At 42.4% G+C, this 21940-nt stretch overlaps 1 protein-coding gene across 3 annotated transcripts; it reads left to right on the forward strand.

Moving 5' to 3' along the window:
* Positions 1-18: 18 nt before the first annotated feature.
* nubpl (nucleotide binding protein-like) lies at positions 19-18263 on the forward strand. Of its 3 annotated transcripts, none has more exons than XM_029250585.1 (11): positions 19-253; positions 1857-2040; positions 4029-4063; positions 4333-4423; positions 4689-4728; positions 4807-4897; positions 6012-6105; positions 9441-9526; positions 15043-15163; positions 15798-15880; positions 17544-18263. In XM_029250585.1, the coding sequence occupies exons 1-11, from the start codon at positions 161-163 to the stop codon at positions 17610-17612; spliced, it is 987 nt and encodes a 328-aa protein (XP_029106418.1). In that variant the 5' UTR covers positions 19-160; the 3' UTR covers positions 17613-18263. The 3 variants fall into 3 exon arrangements, with proteins under 3 accessions (XP_029106418.1, XP_029106419.1, XP_018590363.1); XM_029250586.1 differs by having other exon boundaries at positions 21-253; positions 1893-2040; XM_018734847.2 differs by lacking the exons at positions 19-253; positions 1857-2040; positions 4029-4063 and having other exon boundaries at positions 4387-4423; positions 6016-6105.
* Positions 18264-21940: the final 3677 nt, after the last annotated feature.

The following is a 21940-nucleotide window of genomic DNA, read 5'->3' on the forward strand; positions in this document are numbered from 1 at the left end:
ACAGCGCGCGCTGCCGGAGTGCAACGTCATCAAAAGTGGACAAGGTGCATCTGAGTTATTTAAACTTTAGGTGTAGCCGTTTCTTGTTGTTGTTGTTGTTGTTGTGGTGGTGTCTGCGGAGTGAATCGCACGCGCCCGTTCTGAGAGGCGGTGGGACACCATGGCGGCACTCGCGCTGGGCCCCCTGCGGAGCGCGCTGTGTGGGCGCGCGCTGCCCCTGTCCCCGTGCGTCCGGTTGCGTCCCCGTCTCAAGGTGAGTCAGCCGCTGCGGAGACACGGCGCGCTCACGTATGGTGCGCGTACTCAACCTCACGGAATATCTTGCGGAAAAATAGGAGGAAACGTATTTCCGGTTGTTAACAAGCCCCAAAGTGAGAGGCGTTTGTGCTAAAAAAAAAAAAAAAAAAATGTCGCCACATCCATTTCGAAATGGACACAGTTGAGTTATTTCAATACGTAGTTGTCATAAAGCGGCATAACAAGGCAGTTTACCTTCATTAATTACTATTTAACACGATGACTGACTGCCCACCGCACCTGCCTAGTAGTAAATTGTTTTTCGTACTGTCTGTTTGTACACTCAAAAACGAGTATGAAACAGTACTGCTGCAGAAGTCTCAGGCATTTTGTTAGATGTTTCCAAAAAATATTTTAGACAGTTATTTAATGTCTTCTGCATTTATTGTCAATGGGAAACAGCATGTTTTAGATTTCCAAGCATTCCTTTTGCAAAAAAAAGTGACAGTACAGTAAGGGTTTTGAATGTCATTAAATAAATAAACTTGTACACACACAGAGTCTGAAACTTTCAAACTGCTTGTTCCAAGCGGGGTCGTGGTGAACCGGAGCCTAACCCAGCAAAAGGGTGCAAGGCTGGAGGGGAGGGGACACACCCAGGACGGGATGCCAGTCCATCGCAAGGCACTCCAAGCAGGACTCGAACCCCAGACCTGCCAGAGAGCGGGACCCCGCCTAGCCCGTCGCGACCCCGCTCAGGTCAAGCGGTTGTTGATGATGGATGGTTACTAAGCTTTGTGGGAAGTTTATTAAGAGCATTATTGTTGGAAGCATTCTCACTTTCCAGCTTTTTTCCCCCACAAGTGCCTAAAACTTTTGCACAGTGTTGTATGTATATGATACGATACTCATTATTTCTATATTATTTAATGCAAAAAAAAGAGAAACAGTAAAGACAAGAAATAAAAGAAAACAATGGAAATGAATTGACACTCACTGAACGAGTAGCTGTGGTTTGGACAGTCGAAGCGGGACCACGATCATTGAAATTTGAGCAGGAGGAACTAGAACACAAGGACTAATGGAGGCTCACAAGTTAATGCGGCACGAGCCGAACCGTAACGGAGAGTTAAGACCGCTTGGTGGCTCCGGTCTCGCTTCATTCGTGTGGCGGGAGGCATACGGAACCCAAACTTTGGCTCGGCGCTTGTGAAGAAATATCCATACACCGAAGCATGTTAAACTGGGTTTTAAATGTAGCCGTTCGTAACCTCAAGTTCTCTTAAACCCGGTGGTTGAATATATCAGGCCGTCTGGGGTGATGACGCTACTGACAATAACATTAACAGCGACAGCAGATAAGGTAGTGGTTAGAGCTGCTGATGTTGGACCCAAAGGTCGCAGGTTCGATTCCCACTTTCAGCTGTAGTACCCTTGAGCAAGGTACTTACCCTAAATTGCTCCAGTAAAAATCACCCAGCTGTACAAATGGGTAAGTAATTATAGGTAGATTAACACTAAGTTGTTTAAAGAAACGCGTCAGAGAAATGAATGAATGTAAACGTAATGTAACTTTCTCCACAAGCAGGTGAATAACATCCTCTCCTTGTCAAAAACAGACTTTTTTGTTGTGCCCCTGCTGTTGTGTCGAGCAGTCATCAGGCCACGGCGATGCGTCCCTCAAGGAGAGGCAGCGGCAGCACATGGCCCGAGGGTTGCCCAAGCAGAAGGCCATCGCCGGGGTCAAGCAGGTCATCGTGGTCGCCTCGGGGAAGGGCGGTGTGGGCAAATCCACCACGGCAGGTATTCCCCGGACGAGCCAGAGCGGAACCGCTTGCTTTCTCAGCATTTTCACACCATCTTCTGACACATCGCAGAAAGGCCTTGGGGTTAAAGCCAGAGTTGAACACCAGAGTACAAAGAAGTGGTTATTGCCTCTGGATCCAAAGGTCATAGGTTCAAATCCCATCTCCAGATGCAGTACCCTTGAGCAAGGTACTTATCCTAAAATTACCCAGCTGTATAAATAGGTAAATAATTGTAAGTAGTTTAACACTGTAAGTCGCTTTGGAGGAAAGCGTCAGTTAAATTAATTAATGTAAATGTCCTTGACTCATAGTGCACATACAACATTTTCCCTTTTTACAGTTTCGATAAATATGGATGGCTTATAGATGAATATTTATGAAAATGAATCATGCAACAGTAATTTGTGAACTTTTGTACTGAAGAACAAAAGGACGGTGAAGTTGCAGTGAAGCCTCACGGTAGCGCGATAAGTAGGGTCCAGAAAAATTCAGTTGTGTAAAATACAGGGTCACGTTGTTGCGAGGTTAATGAGAAAATATTTTTCAATCTTCCAGTTGCCATGTGGAAAAACAGGATTTTTCTTTTTTGTTTTTATTTATTACATGTGTAGGTAATAGACCAGTCAATCCAAAAAAAAAGGTGTACAGGACAAACATAAAACTAATAAAATAATATTTACCTTTATTTTGCTGAAACTTTTCTCCAAAGCAACTTACAATCTTAAGGTACTTATTTACTTGGGTACAGTTATTTACCTATTTATATCCATCCATCCATCCATCCATTTATACAGCTGGGTAATTTTGCTGGAACAATTTAGGATAAGTACCTTGCTCAGGGGTGCTACAGCCAGAGATGGGAATTGAACCTGTGACCTTTGGGTCCAAAGGCAGCAGCTCTAACCATTTCACTAGCAGCAGTCCCCTAATGTTTATAGCACTAAGGAAATTTTTGCAGGTAGAGGATAGGAGCCAATTGCATTATATCTGAATTATCCCAGGGTTTCACTGTACTTTAAAAATTCTTTTGTAGGAAAACCTTGAACAATGTTTCAAGCTACTGATGGTAATAAAGCAAATTTATTTTATGTGCTATATCTGCTTTATGGTATATGACACTTGTGATATTTCAATGAGACTTAAATATTGAGTATCAAGAAAAATGTAGTCATTCTTTTAATAGACAGTGGTCCACCAGCTTTGCACCCTTCAGTTATTTATTTGTATTTTTTTATATTCTTGACAAAAGAATGGTGGCAGCAAGTTTTGCAGCAGATTTTTTTTTTCTTTTTTTTTTTTTTTTTTGCTGGATTAGAGTAAAATTTGGGCCATTTGGTGATCATAACTGATCTATTATACTTTTCAGTCATTTCCTTCTAATTTTTTTTTTTTTTTTTTTTTTTATGCCTCACTTTTAAGGATTTACTCAAGATTTACTACCTGCTCTTTCCTTCATAAATTTCCACTTTTGTGAGAAGTTTCACAGTTGCTGCCAACTGAAGCAGCCCTGCTGTGACAACCAGAATGGCTCACAGATACTCATACGCTGTCACTTTTGTTCCGGAACTGGCAACAAACTTTGTCTCAACCATTATTTGTGTTCTTGTATTAACCGTTCAAGTTCAATTAATTGTTGTGAACAGTTTTATTTCCATTTATTTTTTTAATTACTCTTGGCTTCATTTTGCCGACGCTGCATCGTTGGCTAACTTTGTGAAGTGACGGGATGTGACCCGGACATTTTTGTTTTTCTCAGGCAGTTCCGTAGCTCTTCTAAACGTCTATAAATCTTTCGAAAAATTTATGAATATTTGGCTGATGGCATCAACATATAAACGTGACGCACGATATTAGGTTTTCTGCGGCCAAGTGATTCGGTATATCTGCCATAAAGGTCACTTTGTGTTTGTTTATATTTATTTAGTAAATTTATTTATTACTGCATATTTCTAATTGTTTACATTTTTGTTTGATTTTCAACAGTAAACCTGGCGCTTGGACTTGCAGCTAATGATTCGGTACGAAAATGTCTATTTGGGGAATGTTTCGGTACATGATCTGTACCAACTGTGAAGGCTGTAAGTTTTAATAAAATGTAAGATTTTCCAAGCATTTATCCAATTTTCTTTGACAAGTGGTTATCCCAAACCACTTCAAATGCTTTTCTTAAACCGTTAGTAGCTACAATTTTTGTTCTTGTTTTCAGTAAAATACTTGGATGTTTCCCATGTAATTTGTTATGGACTGCATTTCACTGTAATTTTCTGCCACATTGTGTGTAAAACAGAGTAAAGCAGTGGGGCTCCTGGATGCTGATGTCTATGGACCCTCAGTTCCCAAGCTTATGAATTTAACGGGGAACCCTGAATTAACAGAAAGTATGTGGGTTTTTTTTTTTTTTTTTTTTTCTTCCCTCTTTTCTCCCCCCTGCTTTCAAAATAGAATTAATAATTACGAGACTTTCTTCACCAGTGGTACCTTGGTTTGTTGCAGAAATCACTGTCACGAGCAAAGTGTGTTACTGCTCTCCTAGATCTGTTCCTAAAACCTTGTCTGTTGCTTACAAATTATAATAAAAAAAGCTCACACCATCATGACATGGATGAGTCACTTATTTTTTTTTCATAATGTTTAATTTTTCAGAAAATCTGATGAGACCACTAGTGAATTTTGGGATACCATGGTAAGTATTCGGGATCTGTTGTGTTAGTGGACTGATAAAGGATGGTTCTAATTTCTGCTCTTGTCTGTGTTATCCTAGCATGTCAATGGGCTTTCTGGTGGAGGAGACAGCGCCTATTGTCTGGAGAGGCTTGATGGTTATGTCTGCCATAGAGAAGCTGCTCAGGCAGGTGGGAATTTTTTTATCAGTTGTGTTGCGTGTAACCTCGTGAAATTACAGCCATCTACTTTTACCTGAACCCAATTACTTCTCATATATCCATCTGTAAAGGGAATGTCCTGATGTCAAAGAAGCTATTGCCATTATTTCACCATGTAAAAATTTTAATCCATTCGCAGATATGACTTCACTCATGACTGAAATCTTACACAGGTATTAATGTTAAGCGATTAAAAATTTCCTCGTTATTAAACTAGTTGACCTTATTGATGAAGTTTCATAAGTCGCTTTGTTGTGACTAGTTGGTGTGTTAGATATTCTGATAATATCATGCAAGTTTCAACAGTGGCACAAGGCCAGCAGCTTTTTAAAGGCTGTTTGAAGAGTGTAGGAAAATAAAGGCATTATTGAAATGGAAAGTCTGAGTGGAAATAGAAACACAATAGAAGAAATATTTGACAGTTTATCAAGGGACGGAGTGAAGAATTTGGCTATGATCTAAATTGTGATATAAAAAATAAGGAGGGGAGCAGGTTCTGCAGGACTCGGTATGGCAGCTAGTAGCTACCATCGCAACTTTGTTTTTCTCACTGTGCCCAAAAATCTCCAGTGCTTTCAAATTTCGCTGCAGTTATTACTCGTCATTTACCTAATGTCTTTGTCCAAGGTGACTTAAAATGTGTCCTTTGTTCTCTAAACAACATGCATACAGTACATACCCGCTACTTACGATCAGCTCTGTTTGCATTTTTAAATTTTGCTGGTAGTTTCCTAAGCATTTTCCTTATTGTCCGTTACAGAACCTAAATAAATAAATAAATAAAAGTGCCAAAAATAAGGATGTGTACGAGAACACAACACAGCCGTTCTTGTAAACAAAAAAGTGAGATGGTGTCCTTTCCCAATATCTTCACCCTGCACTCACAGCTGAGATAGGTGTAGTTTGTGGAATGAGCGACAGTTTTGTTTTACGATAATCTAGCTACAAAGGTGTATTTTAAAGAAAGAATTAATCTGATTTTTGTTAAAATACTAGTGGATTGGTGACTACCTCAACTTTTTGACTAAACAATGCAGAGGACCAAATTACTGATAATTTGATGCAATTTTTCTACATTTCACAGGTAGACTGGGGTAGCCTGGATTATTTGGTCATTGACATGCCACCTGGAACTGGAGATGTTCAGCTGTCCATCACTCAGAACATTCCCATTGCAGGTAAGGGATTCCAGCACGTTAATTCTTTACCTTCCTGTTCGTCGTCATTCTTTGCACCTTTATGAATCTTTTCATAACTGTTTCCATCAGAAAACTTGGATCCTGTTGCCAGAGTCTTTGGCGCGGTACCACCTAGTAGAGTAACTCATTATTACTGGACACCACCAGGTTTTTTTGCGACTTGTTTTATAAAACTCGTATTGTTTTTCTCTTATTTATGTCTATCTGAGTCTAAGTTTTCAGCAGTCAAACACGAAATAGTCTCTCTGCTCTTTTTGTGTTTCTTCAGCTAATTGCTTCTGTTTATTTATGACAATTAACAACAGTTACACTAGAGTTGTTACTGTTTCCCATCAGTACCAAATTTCCAGCAAGAAATTTGGCTGGTAAGACTTAATATCAGGCTAGGGTCATAGCAGCATGCAGGGTACAGATGGGCGAAGTTTGAATCCGGGTCGATGCTGACTTTGCAGATTTCCCCATCTCTGCGTGGATTTCTTCCAGGTGCTCTGGTTTACACCTCAGGTGAAAAACTAAAAATTATACTTAGTTTGTGGCTGTGTGTGAGTGAGCATTTTACGTTGCTTTGTGAATAGGTAAGCGATTGGTAGTTAATAACGTACATCTAGCAGCAGACAGAAGCTTCTGCTAAAGACACGATGATAATGACAAAAAGGTTTGCTGTTATTGTAATTTAAATAGGCTGTTGGTTCTGCCCAGAATGTTCTCTTGTCTGTGAGCAGGTTGTCCTGCCTTAGATCTGCATGTGAAAACATGGCTTTGCAGAGCAGAGAAAGTGAAGTAAAGTGGGTTATCCTTGCCAGAGCCCCAGTGCTTTGTCATTTGGCCCAAGGAAGATTATATCAAGGATTTGAGTGCAATGCCAATCCCATGAGAAGCTTCTCAGTAACTATTCTAATGCTTCTTCCCACCGCCATTCAATTTTTAGTCAATTTCCCTTTAACTGAAGGGTTTTTTTTTTTTATTATTTTAATCTTTAAATGGCTAGATGTTGATAGCTGGTGCCTTTGGACCCAAAGGTACAGGTTCGAATCCCTCCTCCAACTGTAGTAACCTTGAGTAATGTGCTTACCTTGAATTGCTCCAGTAAATTTTCCAGCTGTATAAACTGGTAAATAATTGTAAGTAACTTAACATTGTAAATTGGACGAAAGTGTCAGCTAAAAGAGTAAATGGAGGCGGTAAAGTCGGCTTCTCCATAAACATTTTTTACACTTGGATAGTTTAAGCCCTTTATTGCGATACTAATTACCTATGTTACAAATTGCAAAAATTCACACACACACACACACACACACACACACACACACACACAATTTTCAGAACCGCTTGTCCCATACGGGGTCACGGGGAACCGGAGCCTACCCGGTAACACAGGGCGTAAGACCAGAGGGGGAGGGGACACACCCAGGACAGGACGCCAGTCCGTCGCAAGGCACCCCAAGCGGGACTCGAACCCCAGACCCACGGGAGAGCAGGACTGCGGTCCAACCCACTGCGCCACCGCACCCCCGCTGCAAAAATTCACTCAAGTGCAAATATATTTGACATATCAGAATTATTTTTTTTAAAAAAGCCATGTTTGTGGGGGGAAAAAACTAAAATTATGAAATATATTTGTTATATTAGTTTAGTACAATCACACTTTCTTGAACTGAATTAAGCAACAACAGACGATCACTCAGATGGCCTTTATGACATCACGTTCACTGGGCATTAAATCTTTAAACTGCTTTTATTTGTGATTATTTATCTTTTAACCGAGGGAGGTGCAGTGGGATCACCCAGCAGCTAGAGGTGGGGGAGGACCAAGCTCTTGTCATGGTGTAACAATTGATCAGGTCCTCCGGATATTGGGGTGCAGATCCTTTGGCCATTTTCTAGACCATAACTAGCGTTGAACTTGATATAGGCAGCTACAGGAGGCCAATGGAGAGGGGCGATACATGGGAATGGCATAATAATATACATTTGACATGTTATGTGTGAGGCTGACATCAGTTTGTACTTACTTTGCTTACTGAGGATAATGCATCTTTATTTAAGCTTTTTTGTTCTTTTTGGTGGCGCGGTGACGTAGCGGGTTTGGACTGTGCCTACTCTCTGGTGGGTGTGGGGTTCGAGTCCTGCTTGCAGTGCCTTGCGGCGGACTAGTGTCCCATCGTGGGTGTTTCACCTCCAGCCTTGCGCCCTGTGTTGCCAGGTTAGGCTCTGGTTCGCCTGGATCCTGGCTGGGACAAGCGGTTTCAGCCAGTGTGTTTGTGTTCTTGTTGACATAATTATTATTGAGATGGAGATGTTGCAACCACTGATGTGTTTTTGCCACAAAGCCTTCATCCCCACTATTGTGCTTTGGTGTTGACTTCAGTGTGAATTCTGTATTACTTTCATGTTGAGATGTTGTAATTCAAATATCACTTTGTTTTACACATTTGTATAGCAGAGACTGACAGAAGATATGCAGCAAATCTAGTGTTAGTTCTTCTATTAAGTTTATGCTATTTAAGTACCATCTTATTTCAATAACAAAACTATGAAGAACTGCAAAGGTGTTTACATGGTTAATTTTGCTCATTTTTATTATTTGCCTGATGATTTGTTATTTGTTTCTCCAACTCCTACTTACAGCAATTTCCCCATGTAATACAGCAGGGTATTATTTTTTTTTTTACTGCATTAATTCAGAGTAAATACCTTATGCAAGGGTACTACAGCAGGAGGTTGGATTTGAACCTGGGTCCTTTGACTGTAGGGTGATGGCTCTAACCACTATGCCACCTGCTTTAGCAGTGAGATGTAATGATAATACATTGAATGTTAGTGTTTTCGGGCTCCTTATATGATGCAATTTTTTTAAATAAATTATTTTATTCACTTTTCATACTGATTTCCACAGTATCCTAGTGTTAAGCCCTTTTAAGTAAAACCACAGTAGTAGACTTTTTAAAAGTTAAAAAGGTACATGGGGATTCCTATGAATTACTTTAAAAATGACATATTTCTGTTCCTGCTGTGTAATAGTCACTGAGCATCTTGGTCATCAAAGCAAACAAAAAACAGGAATGAGCAAAACAGTAGTTAATAGGAATTGTCATATATGGCTTTGGATGTATGTCGGCATCAATATTATGTGCCAGATATGGTAACGGTGTTATTTTAATGCATGATGAGGATGTTAGTATCATTAGGACATATTTTCTTTGGTCTCTGAGTACGATTCTCTATTCCCAGTTCTGTGAGTCTGTTTGGGACCACTTTGGGGGGGGGAAGAGAGCCAAAAAGCCCTCATAAACTGTCTCCTTTTCATTTTCCAGGAGCTGTCATAGTGTCCACTCCCCAAGATATTGCTCTGCTGGATGCTCGCAGAGGGGCAGAGATGTTCCGCAAGGTCAATGTGCCGGTAAGAACTTAAAAAAGGAATGAATTGTTAATTGCCCCCCCCCCCCCCCCCAGCTTTCAGTCCTCAGACAGAGATCATGTACCTTAATTCCTTGCATAGCAATGAGTAAACTAAATAAGTGGTTTTGTTTTATGTGAAACATTGACTCTGTTGGGAGCAGAGGGGAGGGGAAGCAGTTTAAAACCTATTTAGTCCGTTCATTACTCCAGTGCTGAAGACAGATATGTTTATGACTTTGGACCCCTTGTAAGGATCAGTTACATAATCATAGATGGGGAAAACTGTAGGAATCTATAGTATAGGGTAGGGTCACATCTTGGAGGAAACGTGGTGCTGTTCCCCTGACCAGTGTGTCGGCTGTTAAACTGAACTTGATATGGGCAGCAAGGAGAAGTCAGGAGAGAGAAATTGGGAGTATAACTGGAAAGGTATGGTGGTTGAGGCCAGAAGACCACCCTGGAGAGTGTTTGCTATATTCTAAACTGGAAATCACCACAGCCTGAACTAGATGCTTGGTAGATTGTGACACTCGGGGAAAAATAACAGGAGATTCCTGCATGAGCTGATAGTGGAAACAGTGTCCTGGTGTGTGCTGACAGAAAGGGGAACTACATCTACACGATGACCGATGAAAACCCACCCCCAGGTCTGCCTCCCCTAGCGGGTCCCAGTAAGCCAAGGCTTGGCAGGATACACTAATTTTTTTCTAAGTGTGCTGTCATGATTTAATTCAGAAAAATTACCAGAGTGGGCAGGAAATAGTTATCATCATAATAAACCACGCTTAGTCCACACACATTGGTAAACATGTTATTTTTTAGATCTCCTCTTGCGCTCTAGTTTGTGGAATTTTAAATGAATTAATCTTGTTCATATTTATGGTGTCATTTAAAGCAGCATTGCAATTGTTGGTAACTTTGTCCGCGTTACAGCTTGCTCGAGTGTGAACGCTGAGACTTGGAGCACCTCCGTAAACTGGACTGCAGCCAACTTGTTTACGTCTTCCTAACTTTACGTTGAGTGGCGTCAGTGGGTGGCAGGCAGAGATCAGCACTGATTAGATGGTGGTCTGATATTGATCGATTCAGACAAGTAATGAAAAGATGTTATATAGTTATGCCCTGGGAAATAACAAGATGCAGTGTGTGATAATGAGAATGAGTTGGACCGGCTACATGCTGAGCGAGCCCTAGATTCCAAGAGCGATAAAAGGGATTTACCACATGGATCTCATGCTACATCTTTGTGAATGATGAAGTCACCAAGAAGGAAAGCTGCAAAACTCTGCCAAAAACATAGAATGTTATCCTGAATGTAAATACATGAAAAACAAGAAAAAAAACTCGTAACTCAAAAGAAGAAAGTTGATTTCCTCGCAAATATGTACGTTATCTTGAAATTAGTGACAAGGACTTGGCTACAGCCTCCACCCCGTAGCTATTGGAGAGACTTCAGCGGAGGGTAAAGTGATATCAACGTTTCTGTCAGTGAGAATCTTAGGTTTGGAGTTGAGAATAATATCGTTGGCCTGAACAGATTTACTAGCTGTCGAGCAAATGTTGATCACTTGCATCTGATAACGCATTTGCAGACTGAAGTTTTCTGTGTCTTAATATTACATTAGAACCGCAGGGACCCCTAGAGGAAGATTTACAAGCAATTCTGGGTCTATGGATTCTCTGGTTTTGTTCATTTGAATTTTGAGATTTCATGTTTGTGACCACAGTGACACGTTAACGTCCTTCGAAAGTTGATTTTGTACTTTTAGCAGTGGTGTTTATACTGGGTTTGGGACTCTCTATTAGATTTCACCCCATTGTTGGGGCCCTCGATCACTCCAGAGTTACTATACGTAGGAGAGTCATTAGCCGGCACTAGTTTTCTGGAGGGATTTTGCTCTCCCACAGCTGAGCGTAAATGGTTCTAACATTCCTCACGTGCAGTTGCCAGTTATGAGCACCTTTTCAGCATAGAGTGATGTGCTGTTGAAGGCTAAGAGAACAGCCAGATCCTCCAAACACTTTGAGTCTAGAAAAGTTTGTGCCCGTTTTAATACCGTTCGGGTCATGATGTGCTCCTCTAGCATGCTGATTTTGTCTACGGATCCCTAGTTTACTAAACATTTCTGGCAGTACAACTGTCTGTGAGGTCAAGTAATGTACTGTAGTGTATCTTGCTCTTGGACAAAAGGTGTCACATAATATTATATAATTTACATTTAGATAATGAATAAATGTCAATATTCATTGTATTCATCGCTTTGGAGTGTCTGCTAAGTTAATAAGTGTTTTTTTTTTTTTTAACATAAGTATTAGCCATTACAGTGGAGGTGTATTTGTTTTCCAGAAATGTCCTTTCTTTCGTACTGGTAAACATAGATGATTAATAATTAAGGTAAAGCAATATAATGGTCACCATGTATTTACATCATTTTCTTTTTCTAGCTACCCACCGTAAAATACGTGATAGGATTTCGTCACTTGAAGTGCTTGAGTTGTCTGAAAGATGGAAAAGGTTGCTTTGTTACTCATTAATACAGTATTGACTAAGTGTTCTTGGGGAAACAGCTCCAATAAAAAATTGACGAGGGGTGACTCAAAACAAGAATATGCCTGGATGGTTCGTCCCTCTCTAAAAAAAAATATTTAAGATCACTCATCTCGATGTACTTGCAGCCTGAAAATGGCAAACAGTATCTATGCTATAATAAAAGAAAACATGTATTTGCAAATGGCCAAAAGAGTGGTGACTACATGATATTTCAGATACTGTTTGCTTCTTCTGCTCTGTCCTGCAGGAGTGTGCTGATGTGGCTGTAATGTTGCTCTCAGTCTTTGTTTCCTCCCATCATGAAGCAGTGTGATACTGGAGTGAGAGATTTTTTTGCCCATGAAGTATTTTTCTAACTGCAGGCAGTGGGTGCTAAATCAGATTTAAGGTACAAATTTCACGTGCTTGTGAAAGCACATTCTTGTAAATCGGGCTCTCATAAACTGGAGTTTGGGTCTATGTGTATAGTATATCTCCCCAACAGACACAAGTATGAAGAAAACTTGAAACAAATATGGTGGAAACATAAAAGAAATAATAAAACACAAGACATGGGAAGAAGGATGTGGAAAAGGAGCTGGACAGATTTCACAAAGGTTCTCCTCCTGCGTGTCCAACATAGAGGCAGTTCAACAGAGCTGCAATGATTTCCTTCACGGAGAAGAGTTTACACTTCAGCTCAGAGCCTCTTCACATCACAGGTGCTTTTGGGAAAAGAAAATGAGTTTTTAAGGCTGATTTAGTAACCGAATTTGGATATTGGAATTCTTTGAGTGCAGGGTCAGACGGAGGAAGGACTCGGATTGCAGCAGAGAGTGCCGCGTAGAAACAGGTTAACTGGAGACGCTTCTTATAGTCGTGTGAAAGTCTGCGCCCCGTCACTAAATCAGCCGTGTTTTGAAAGCTACGAAGTTTCTTATGCAGTAAATTACAACATTTTGACAAAAGAATTTGGGATTTTCTTTTTTCCGCTTGAAGTTCCAAATGTTCTCAAACTTAATAAAACGCAGAACATTTTAATCTTGTGACAAACTTTTTGAATTGTGAGGGGAATATATTCTCCCCTTACTTACTTAGACATAAACATTACATTTATCTGACATGGGGCCGCGGCGGGCTTGGCCGGGTCCCGCTCTGTGGCGGGTCTGGGGTTCGAGTCCTGCTTGGGGTGCCTTGCGATGGACTGGCATCCCGTCCTGGGTGCGTCCCTTCCCCCTCCAGCCTTGCGCCCTGCGTTGCGCTCTTGGAGTAATTTTGGTAGGCCGGCCACTCCTGGGAAGGTTCACCACTGTTCCAGGTTTTCTCCATTTGTGGATAATGGCTCTCGCCGTGGTTCGCTGGAGTGCCAAAGCCTTAGAAATGGCTTTGTAACCCTTTCCAGATGATACATGTCAATTACTTTGTTTCTCATCTGTTCTTGAATTTCTTTGGATCGCGGTATGATGTGTTGCTTTTTGAGATCTTTTAGCATGCTTCACTTTGTCAGACAGGTGCTGTTTAAGTGATTTCTTGATTCAACAGGTCTGGCAGTAATCGGGCCTGGGTGTGGCAAGTGAAATGTAACTCGGCTTTCCAAAAAATGTGGTTAATCACAGTTCATTTATAATTTAACGGGGGGGGGGGGGGATTACTTTTTCACATGGGGCCAGGTAGGTTTGGACAGCTTTTTTCCCTTAATAAATGAAATCATCATTTAAAAACTGCATTTTGTATTTACTCAGGTTATCTTTGTGTAATATGAAAATTTGTTTGATCCCAATCATTTAACTGCAACAAATATGCAAAAAAAATATAAAATCAGGAAGGGGGCAAATACTTTTTCACAGCACTGTAGATGTCAGACATGTTAAATGTTATTGTTTTCATACTAGCTGTTCTTTTCACGTGATCATTTATACATGCAGCATCCTTCACTGTTGTATAGACAGTCAATACGGATAAACCTGGTTCCCGTACTATACTATAGACCAGAATTTTTGTCCACCTTCATAGTTCCTTATTATTTTCAATTTCATCTCAAATCGATTGCTGTAAGTCTGCGAAACGATTCTCGTTTTCCTGTAAGTGCACATTTAGTACCAGGCATTGTGAATAATGAAATGGGTAAAACATGCGAAAAAAGCACTACACTAACGCAAGGAGATGCGTTGATGGCTCAAAAACATTCAAGAACTTGGAAGATGCAACTTCCTGCCTTGTCTGGCTGCGCCGACTTGCGCTTAACATATTTCGGATGTTTTGCGTAAGCGCTATGCGTAAATAATGTGTATGCTGGGAATTTTTTACGTAAATCCGAATTTAGGGAAGTAGAGGGGTGTCTGTATTTAAAAAGCTGGCTAATTTCTTTTTACTGGAGCTATTTTAGAGTAGGGGGGCACGGTGGCACAGTGGGTTGGACTGGGTCCTGCTCTCCGGTGGGTCTGGGGTTCGAGTCCCGCTTGGGGTGCCTTGTGATGGACTGGCGTCCCGTCCTGGGTGTGTCCCCTCCCCCTCCAGCCTTACGCCCTGTGTTGCCGGGTTAGGCTCCGTCTCCCTGCAACCCCGTATGGGACAAGCAGTTTCAGATTGTGTGTGTGTGTGTGTGTGTGTGTGTGTGTGTGTGTGTGTGTGTTTTAGAGTAAGTACCTTGTTCAAGGGTATTACAGCAGTAGGTAAGATTTGAACCTGCGACCTGCAGATTCAAAGGCAGCAACTCTAACCATTATGCTTTCAGCTGCCCCTACACAATGGATTTCTTGCTTTATTAACCTTTTAATATTGGATGTACAATTTTCAGATTGCAATTGTGATTTAAGTATTATTTGCCATGATTGACATTATTATGGGCTGCAATTTATTTGCAATGATTTATGAGCAGGTTGAGCTCTTGCTGTACACACTGCATTACCATTCTGGTACTCCGTGGTCTTACCTCTCAGCTTTTGCTCTGCAATTCTAATGTTTTTCTGAAATGTTAATTCCTGCAGGTCCTGGGATTGGTTCAGAATATGAGTGTGTTCTGTTGCCCCAAATGCCAGACCATGACCCACATTTTTGGTGCAGATGGGGCCAGAGAGTTGGCATCCACTCTAGGAGTGAAGGTTCTCGGTGAGCCCCATTTCATCAACATCGTTTTGAGCTTTTATAAGTAATGATGAAAACATGTTGTAGACATAGCAGCCTCCTTACGTGGGGTACCTGTGTAACTGTACCAACTAAACACTCAATATACTTGGACTGTTTCAGTCTACTTATATTATAGGTTTTTAGCGTTTCTCAGCGGTTCAAGAATTAGTTTCTTTCCTGGGATTTGAACCAGGAACCTTCTGGCTGTATGTTGTGGTCTCAAAGCTGTTGTGCTAGTTCTAAAGATTTAATGAAACTTCCATTTGCAAGTGATCTGATAATTTAAGGCATGAAAGAAGTGGAATCGCAGTCTGGCAGCTTGCCCGTATAAACAAGATCAGCATCATCTCCGGTTTGTTTGCTGTTGTTAGCATTTCATCCACACAGATCACAGAACAGCTCACTTGTGCAAGTAAACAACAGGATATAATAAAAAATGAACTTGCAAACATCAGCATTTGCTCTAAACATCTGTAACGTTTACTGTCTCACATAAACCCAGTGACCTAAGTAAACATCAGGTTGAGATTTAATTTTTTACTCTTCCAACTTACCTTCTGCAGATTTTTCTGAGCCGGAACATCTCAACTTCTGCTTGCTTGTTTGTCGTTTTTAGGGGATGTGCCGCTCCACGTGAACATCAGGGAGATGTGTGACAGGGGGCGGCCCGTGGTGGTGTCTTCTCCTGAAAGTCCTGAGGTTGGTAAACCGTACAAACGTGGGCCTCTTTCTCTGGAGCAGATGGTTGTGTGGTTGTGTATGGTCCTTTTTCAGATGAACACTGTACGCCTGTCTCTCTTGCACACAGGAACACACTGTTTCTAATGAGTAATTCCACAGACATGCAGATCTGAGGACCCAGCTGAGCTGTTAGAGGCGGCACACTCGGACACACACGCCTATCAGCGTGACTAAGTTTGTTGTAAGACGCTGCCTCACTGCTTCCTCAGTCTCCCGCTAAATATCAGTGGAGGCTCGCTCTCTCTCTCTCTCACACACACACACACACACACACAATCTGAAACCGCTTATCCCGTAGGGGGTCGCAGGGAGCCGGAGCCTAACCCGGAAACACAGGGCGTAAGGCCGGAGGGGGAGGGGACACACCCAGGACAGGATGCCAGTCCATTGCAAGGCACCCCAAGCGGGACTCGAACCCCAGACTCACCGGCAAGCAGGGCCCGGTCCAACCTACTGCACCACCGCAGTGGAGGCTGCTGATGATAAATTTTCTACTCGTGAATGTCATAGTGATTTCACTTTGCTTTATTCAACTCCAAGTGGAGAAAAGTTCGAGGGTTTTTATTGTTATTCCTCTATATAGCTTGTATGCAGTGGAACGAAATGTTGTTTCTCCAGGACCGTGATGAACACAGAACAGTACGTAAGACTACATGAAATGCAAATTCACGAGTTTGAGGCGAGTGCAGAACAATAAATATACAGTGCAAAACAACAGATACACAGGACATGGGCTGTAAGCTGTAAACCGTTTTGTAGTGTAGCAGGAATAAGTATTAAGTAGCAGCAAAAACGAGTTCCATAAAAAAGAGAGTGTGTAAAGCACAGGTGTGCAGTGGTATTGAGTCATGCTGGGTTCACTGTTTGACTGTGCCAGGTGAGCGTTGGGAGGCAGCAGGGTGTTGAGTAATCTGACTGCCTCAGGGAAGAAACTGTTTCGGAGTCTGCTGGTGGTGGCACGGATGCTCCTGTATTTTCTCCCAGATGGGAAATGGGTGAGGGGGTCGTCCACAATACTGGGGGCTTTGCGGACGCAGCGGTTTTTGTATGAGGTGTCCATGGTGGGTTGAGAGGCTGAGAAACAAAATCAAATTTTATCATCCAAATAAAGAAAGCATATTTTTTCTCTAGATATCTTATTAATATGCAGAAATATAAAATGCACAATGTAGGTGTGAAGGACTGAGGAAAATTTAGTCATTTAGCAGACCCCCCCCCCAAAAAAAAAAAAAAAAAAAAAAAAGCGACGTACACTGATTTACCCATTTATAAAGCTGGGTTATTTTTAATTTAGGGTAGGTTCCTTGTTCAAGGGCACAACAGCAGAAGGTGAGATTTGAACCCATGACCTTTGAGTGGCAGCTCTAACCGCTACACCCCCTGCTTTCCCCTTGGAGAATACCCTTAAATACACATGTGTTCCACCTAAGGCTCTCGAATATGTGTTTCTTTAGGTGTTCTGGACTGAATCCTGAAGGTGCGTTTTACGCTGTACCTTTACGTCAGGGACCCACAAACACGTCCTACTATGTCTTTTACACTGAGGCCTACGGGCTTTTTTGGTTTGGTTTCTTTTTTTGGGCTGATGGGTACAGACGTTTTGCTCCTCTGTGTTTTCCAGGCCGAGGCCTACAGAAACATAGCGTCTGCAGTCGTGCAGCAGCTGGCAGAGCTTTCCGGTTCAGCGTGACAGCGTGACGCAGAAGGAGCGACAGAACTCGTGCAGCAGCATTCTGGAAGGTGACCTGTGTGTCGTCAGCAGTTAGCGTCGTGACGGCTCCCTAGCAACGCACAATTACATTGGAATATGGAAGTTTACTGGATCATCTGTGAATGTATAAACACATAAATGTGTGTTTATTAATGAGGACACTGAAAGAAACGCCATTCCTTTCCACTTGTGCTGTATTTTAAATTATGATGCATCTACTTTAAAAAAAAAAAAAAAATTCTTCGCAGGTGGAATATTTAATGATTAAACTCAATTTTTGCACCTTTTGTCTGAAATAAACAAGTTCTTATATTAGTTCTATTCATTCTGTTGTCTAGATAAAACCTACTGTACCTATTCATTGTGACTCTGGCTTTCAGCAACTTACCAGGTGAAGGATTATAATGTCTGTGACAAAACAGCCCCTCTGGTTCTGTGGACCACAGGGTGGACTGGACACTCCGTTCAGTTCATTCCCGGACAAATCGGTGCAGTTTGCCATCTTGCTTTCTGCTCATTCTTTTGTTCTTTTGTCCAGTAGCACTAACAGTGTTTTCTTTGTTTTCTGAGCTCTCCTTGGATACGTTGAACTCTGGCTTAGAAATAAACAAAGAATATTTTGAATGGAACAGGGTGTAATAAAGTGATATGTATTTTAATTCTCATATGTTTAGCTGGTTAAATCCCTTTCGTTTCTATGGGTTCTTTGCTGTTCTGCCGACACTGGGATGTTCTCTACTACACTCAGTCCCTAGGTTTACGTTTATATAACATTTCATTGATTCCGTTGGCAGACGCTTTTCTCCGAAGCAACGTACAACTCAGTAAACAAAAATGCACTTTACCGTGATATGGAGAGATACAGATGCAGACATATGATTCACCAATTAGTCACTTAGTCCACTACCACAGTTTTTTACCAACATACATTACAACAATAAATGTACACAGAACTGATAGAAAGCAAGGTTTTTTCAGTAGGGCGGTTTATGGAGTAGTTGGGAGATCTAGAGAGAAGATGAGTTTGAAAGAGATGTGTTTTGAGAACCTTGTTGAATGTGGAGAGGGATACAGCAGTTCCGAGTGAGAGAGGGAGACTGTTCCACCACATTGGTGTCACAACTAAGATCCTTTGGGATTTTGATTTTGGACATCCTGTGCATGGGACCATCAAGGAGACATAGGAGGAGAGTAGCAGTCTGGTTGGGGTGTGGCAAGTACTAACTGGAGTGTGGAACTTCACAAAGGCAGCTACAGGAAGCCGAGGAAGGAAGATAATGGGAACACCGTCAGGTCAAACGCGACACGTGCAGCTGCATTCTGAACCATTCTGGAGAGAATCGATGGAAGCTGAGCCAACATTTCTTTAGATATGAAGTGACTAACTCTGTGGAATGGATTTAATGATCAGAACTCAACCTTTGGAAAAGTGGTTCACCTACAGTATATTTAGTTCCCATTTAAAATGGTAATATTTCATAATATCTTGGAATGTGTCTCGCGGCTGTAATTTCCTCAGTCATGAATCACTAGCGGGGAAGGAGGGGTGTCTCCACCAAGCGTCCCCTCCCTCCTTAAAAAGGTTTAAAAAATATGTTGTGTAATGACAATTTCAGTGCAACAATAAATGTATATTTTTTTAGTTTTAATGATACCCTACACTAGCAAGCAGTATCACTATTTCAAAAAATAATTCGTCTTTGAAAAAGTTCTGTAAACATACCTATACTCTACACTGTATATGCATGCGTTTTCATAATGTGATTTCAATTTGGACTTCTCAGCCAAGTTCCAGAAAGTTCTCTTCTTAACTGTTTCAGAGCCTCACGAGAGCAAAAGCAGTTTTTTAGCATAATAGTAATTGTGTCATTACTCTTGATTCACTAAATATCCATAACCACTTATTCTTAGGCAGGATCACGGTGGTCTGTAGCCTATCCCAGATGCATGGATTGCTAGGCTATGAAGGATACATCCTGGAGAGGATGCCAGTCCGTTGCAAGGTAGCCCTACACACACACACACACACACACACACACACACTGCTGCCACGTTTGTTTTGTTTTCAGCACCGAGGAAACGCCAACGAGACAGCCGTGCGCTGTGTGAAGCCAGAGATGTTCTGGTTGAGAAGAACCAGCAGCCACTGTTGTGTCAACAGTGTTGAGGTCATCCACCTCACACTGAGAAAGTGACTCTAAGCGATTCTCTCCCCGCCTTCCTGCCCCGGGATCTGCCCCCTCGAGGGGAATGGCCCGGGGTTACCGGAGACACGGACCCCACTGGGGGGAAGGCGCCCGTTTGCAGAGCTATGCGTTCCGTTCTTAGATCCCTGGAGACTCATAGTGTTTTTTTGCGTCCCGTCGGCTTAATTAGTCTCTATGGCGCCCACATTGTGGGACACCAAACCCGTTCTTCTACTTTTCGTGGCGGCTTCCAGTTGAAACGAGCGAGAACTGACCGTTACTGTGCAACGCGTACCTTGTGTATCAGTACACTTAATCTACATTTATCACACACACCACTATTTTTACTTGAAAATACAGAGTTGGTGTTGAAACTGGCTTCTGCAAATAAGTTTTGGGATATTGTCCTATAAAAGGTGTGTGACAGTGAAGACAGTGTGTTGTGCCACTGCAGCTTTTAGGCTCCTTTAAGGGTTCGAGTTGACTTCGACATGGTGCGGTGTGATTCCAGGAGAAGCTTCGGACCCCTGTGATCCTACTTATAACAAGCGATAAGCGAAGATGGGCGGCATGGTGCCACAGTGAGTAGTGCTGCAGTCTCTCAGTACCCGGGTGGTACAAGAGGACGTGGGTTTGATCCCCGCTCAGTCTGCGTGGAGTTTGCATGTTCTCCCCATGTCTGTGTGGGTTTTCTCCGGGTGCTCTGGTTTCCTCCCACACTCCAAAGACACGCTGTTCAGGTTCCCCCATAGTGTGTGTTCCACTGATGTATGGATGAATGACCCAGTGTGAGTGGTGTATCTAGCAGTGTGAGCTGATAACTCTACACAGAGTTTGTTGGAAGTTGCTTTGAAGAAAAGTGTCTGCTAAACGAAGTAATGTAAGATGGATGGTATAATACCCAGAATTTTCCGTTTAGGCACGAGGAGCTGTAGCTCTGAGTCATAGACAAAACTTGCGATTGTGAAATGACCATGAAATTGCCGGTATTACTGCTCCTTGTATCGGCCTAACAGGGCTGGGGTTTATGAACAGTCCGACAAACACGGGAAAAGAGTTCTAAGGAAAGGTAGGTGCGTTTGAGTCCATACAAAACGAGAATGTCGTTGGTTGTAAATGAAACTAAACGCACAAAAAAATGCAAAAACTCCAGAAACAACTGACGTACAACCAAGTGAAGGAGGAAAGTGCAGTTTTCACTGGTTGTTTCAGATGTTCATCAGTGATGCTCCTACCAGGCTTCACTATTGGGGTCAATAAAACACGCATCGGGGGGGGGGGGGTTGTAAAACAACCTTCGGCTCGATCTGCGTTTTGGGTGGGTGTGTTTTCTGAGCTCAGTCGGGTGTCGTTCCTACAGACTGCAGGAATGCACACGGCAGCCAGGTGGAGGAAGGACCGGCCAGATGAATAACACCTACACCCTTTCACCCCTGGAGCTCGCCGTCGCTGCCACACCCCCGTTTGATCCTCTGCGTCTCGACCCTGGCGTCCGCGCCGTGTTCGGCGCCCTTGCTCACTTAGCTACAGCCCCGCAGTGTAAACGGCAGCAGCTGCTTCCAATTTTACTGCCTCTCCGGGACGACCTGTGGTCTGTCGGAGGCAGGGGGGCCCTCTCCATCTGCTCTTCCTTTCACTTCCTGCTCAGGGCTCATGGGTACTCACACCCCCTTTGCATTGTTATTATTTTTTTATTTATACATATATATTTTCAGATTAGTCACAGCTTAGATGTTGAACACTTGCAGTATTTCCAAAATGTTAGAGTAGCAGTATCAAAAAAGTTCATTATCTAGAAGTGGTCCACTGTTTGAGTTCTACAGCTCCAGTGTTTTCTCTGGAAGAAAGAATTCCATCCATATATATGTGTATAGGGGGGTGCGGTGGCGCAGTGGGTTGGACCACAGTCCTGCTGTCCGGTGGGTCTGGGGTTCGAGTCCCGCTTGGGGTGCCTTGCGACGGACTGGCGTCCCGTCCTGGGTGTGTCCCCTCCCCCTCTGGCCTTACGCCCTGTGTTACCGGGTAGGCTCCGGTTCCCCGCGACCCCGTGTAGGACAAGCGGTTCTGAGAATGTGTGTGTATATGTGTATATATATATAAAAACAGAATACAACCTCAGGT

Source organism: Scleropages formosus, chromosome 3 (genome assembly GCF_900964775.1).
Source record: "Scleropages formosus chromosome 3, fSclFor1.1, whole genome shotgun sequence".
Lineage (NCBI taxonomy): Eukaryota > Metazoa > Chordata > Actinopteri > Osteoglossiformes > Osteoglossidae > Scleropages > Scleropages formosus.

Excerpts from the sequence above, each read along its gene's own strand:
- nubpl (XM_029250585.1), top strand. The coding sequence starts at position 161 with ATGGCGGCACTCGCGCTGGGCCCCCTGCGGAGCGCGCTGTGTGGGCGC. Across the intron at positions 2,041-4,028 it reads GGGCAAATCCACCACGGCAG|TAAACCTGGCGCTTGGACTT; the intron begins GTATTCCCCGGA and ends GATTTTCAACAG. Across the intron at positions 4,064-4,332 it reads GACTTGCAGCTAATGATTCG|AGTAAAGCAGTGGGGCTCCT; the intron begins GTACGAAAATGT and ends TGTGTAAAACAG.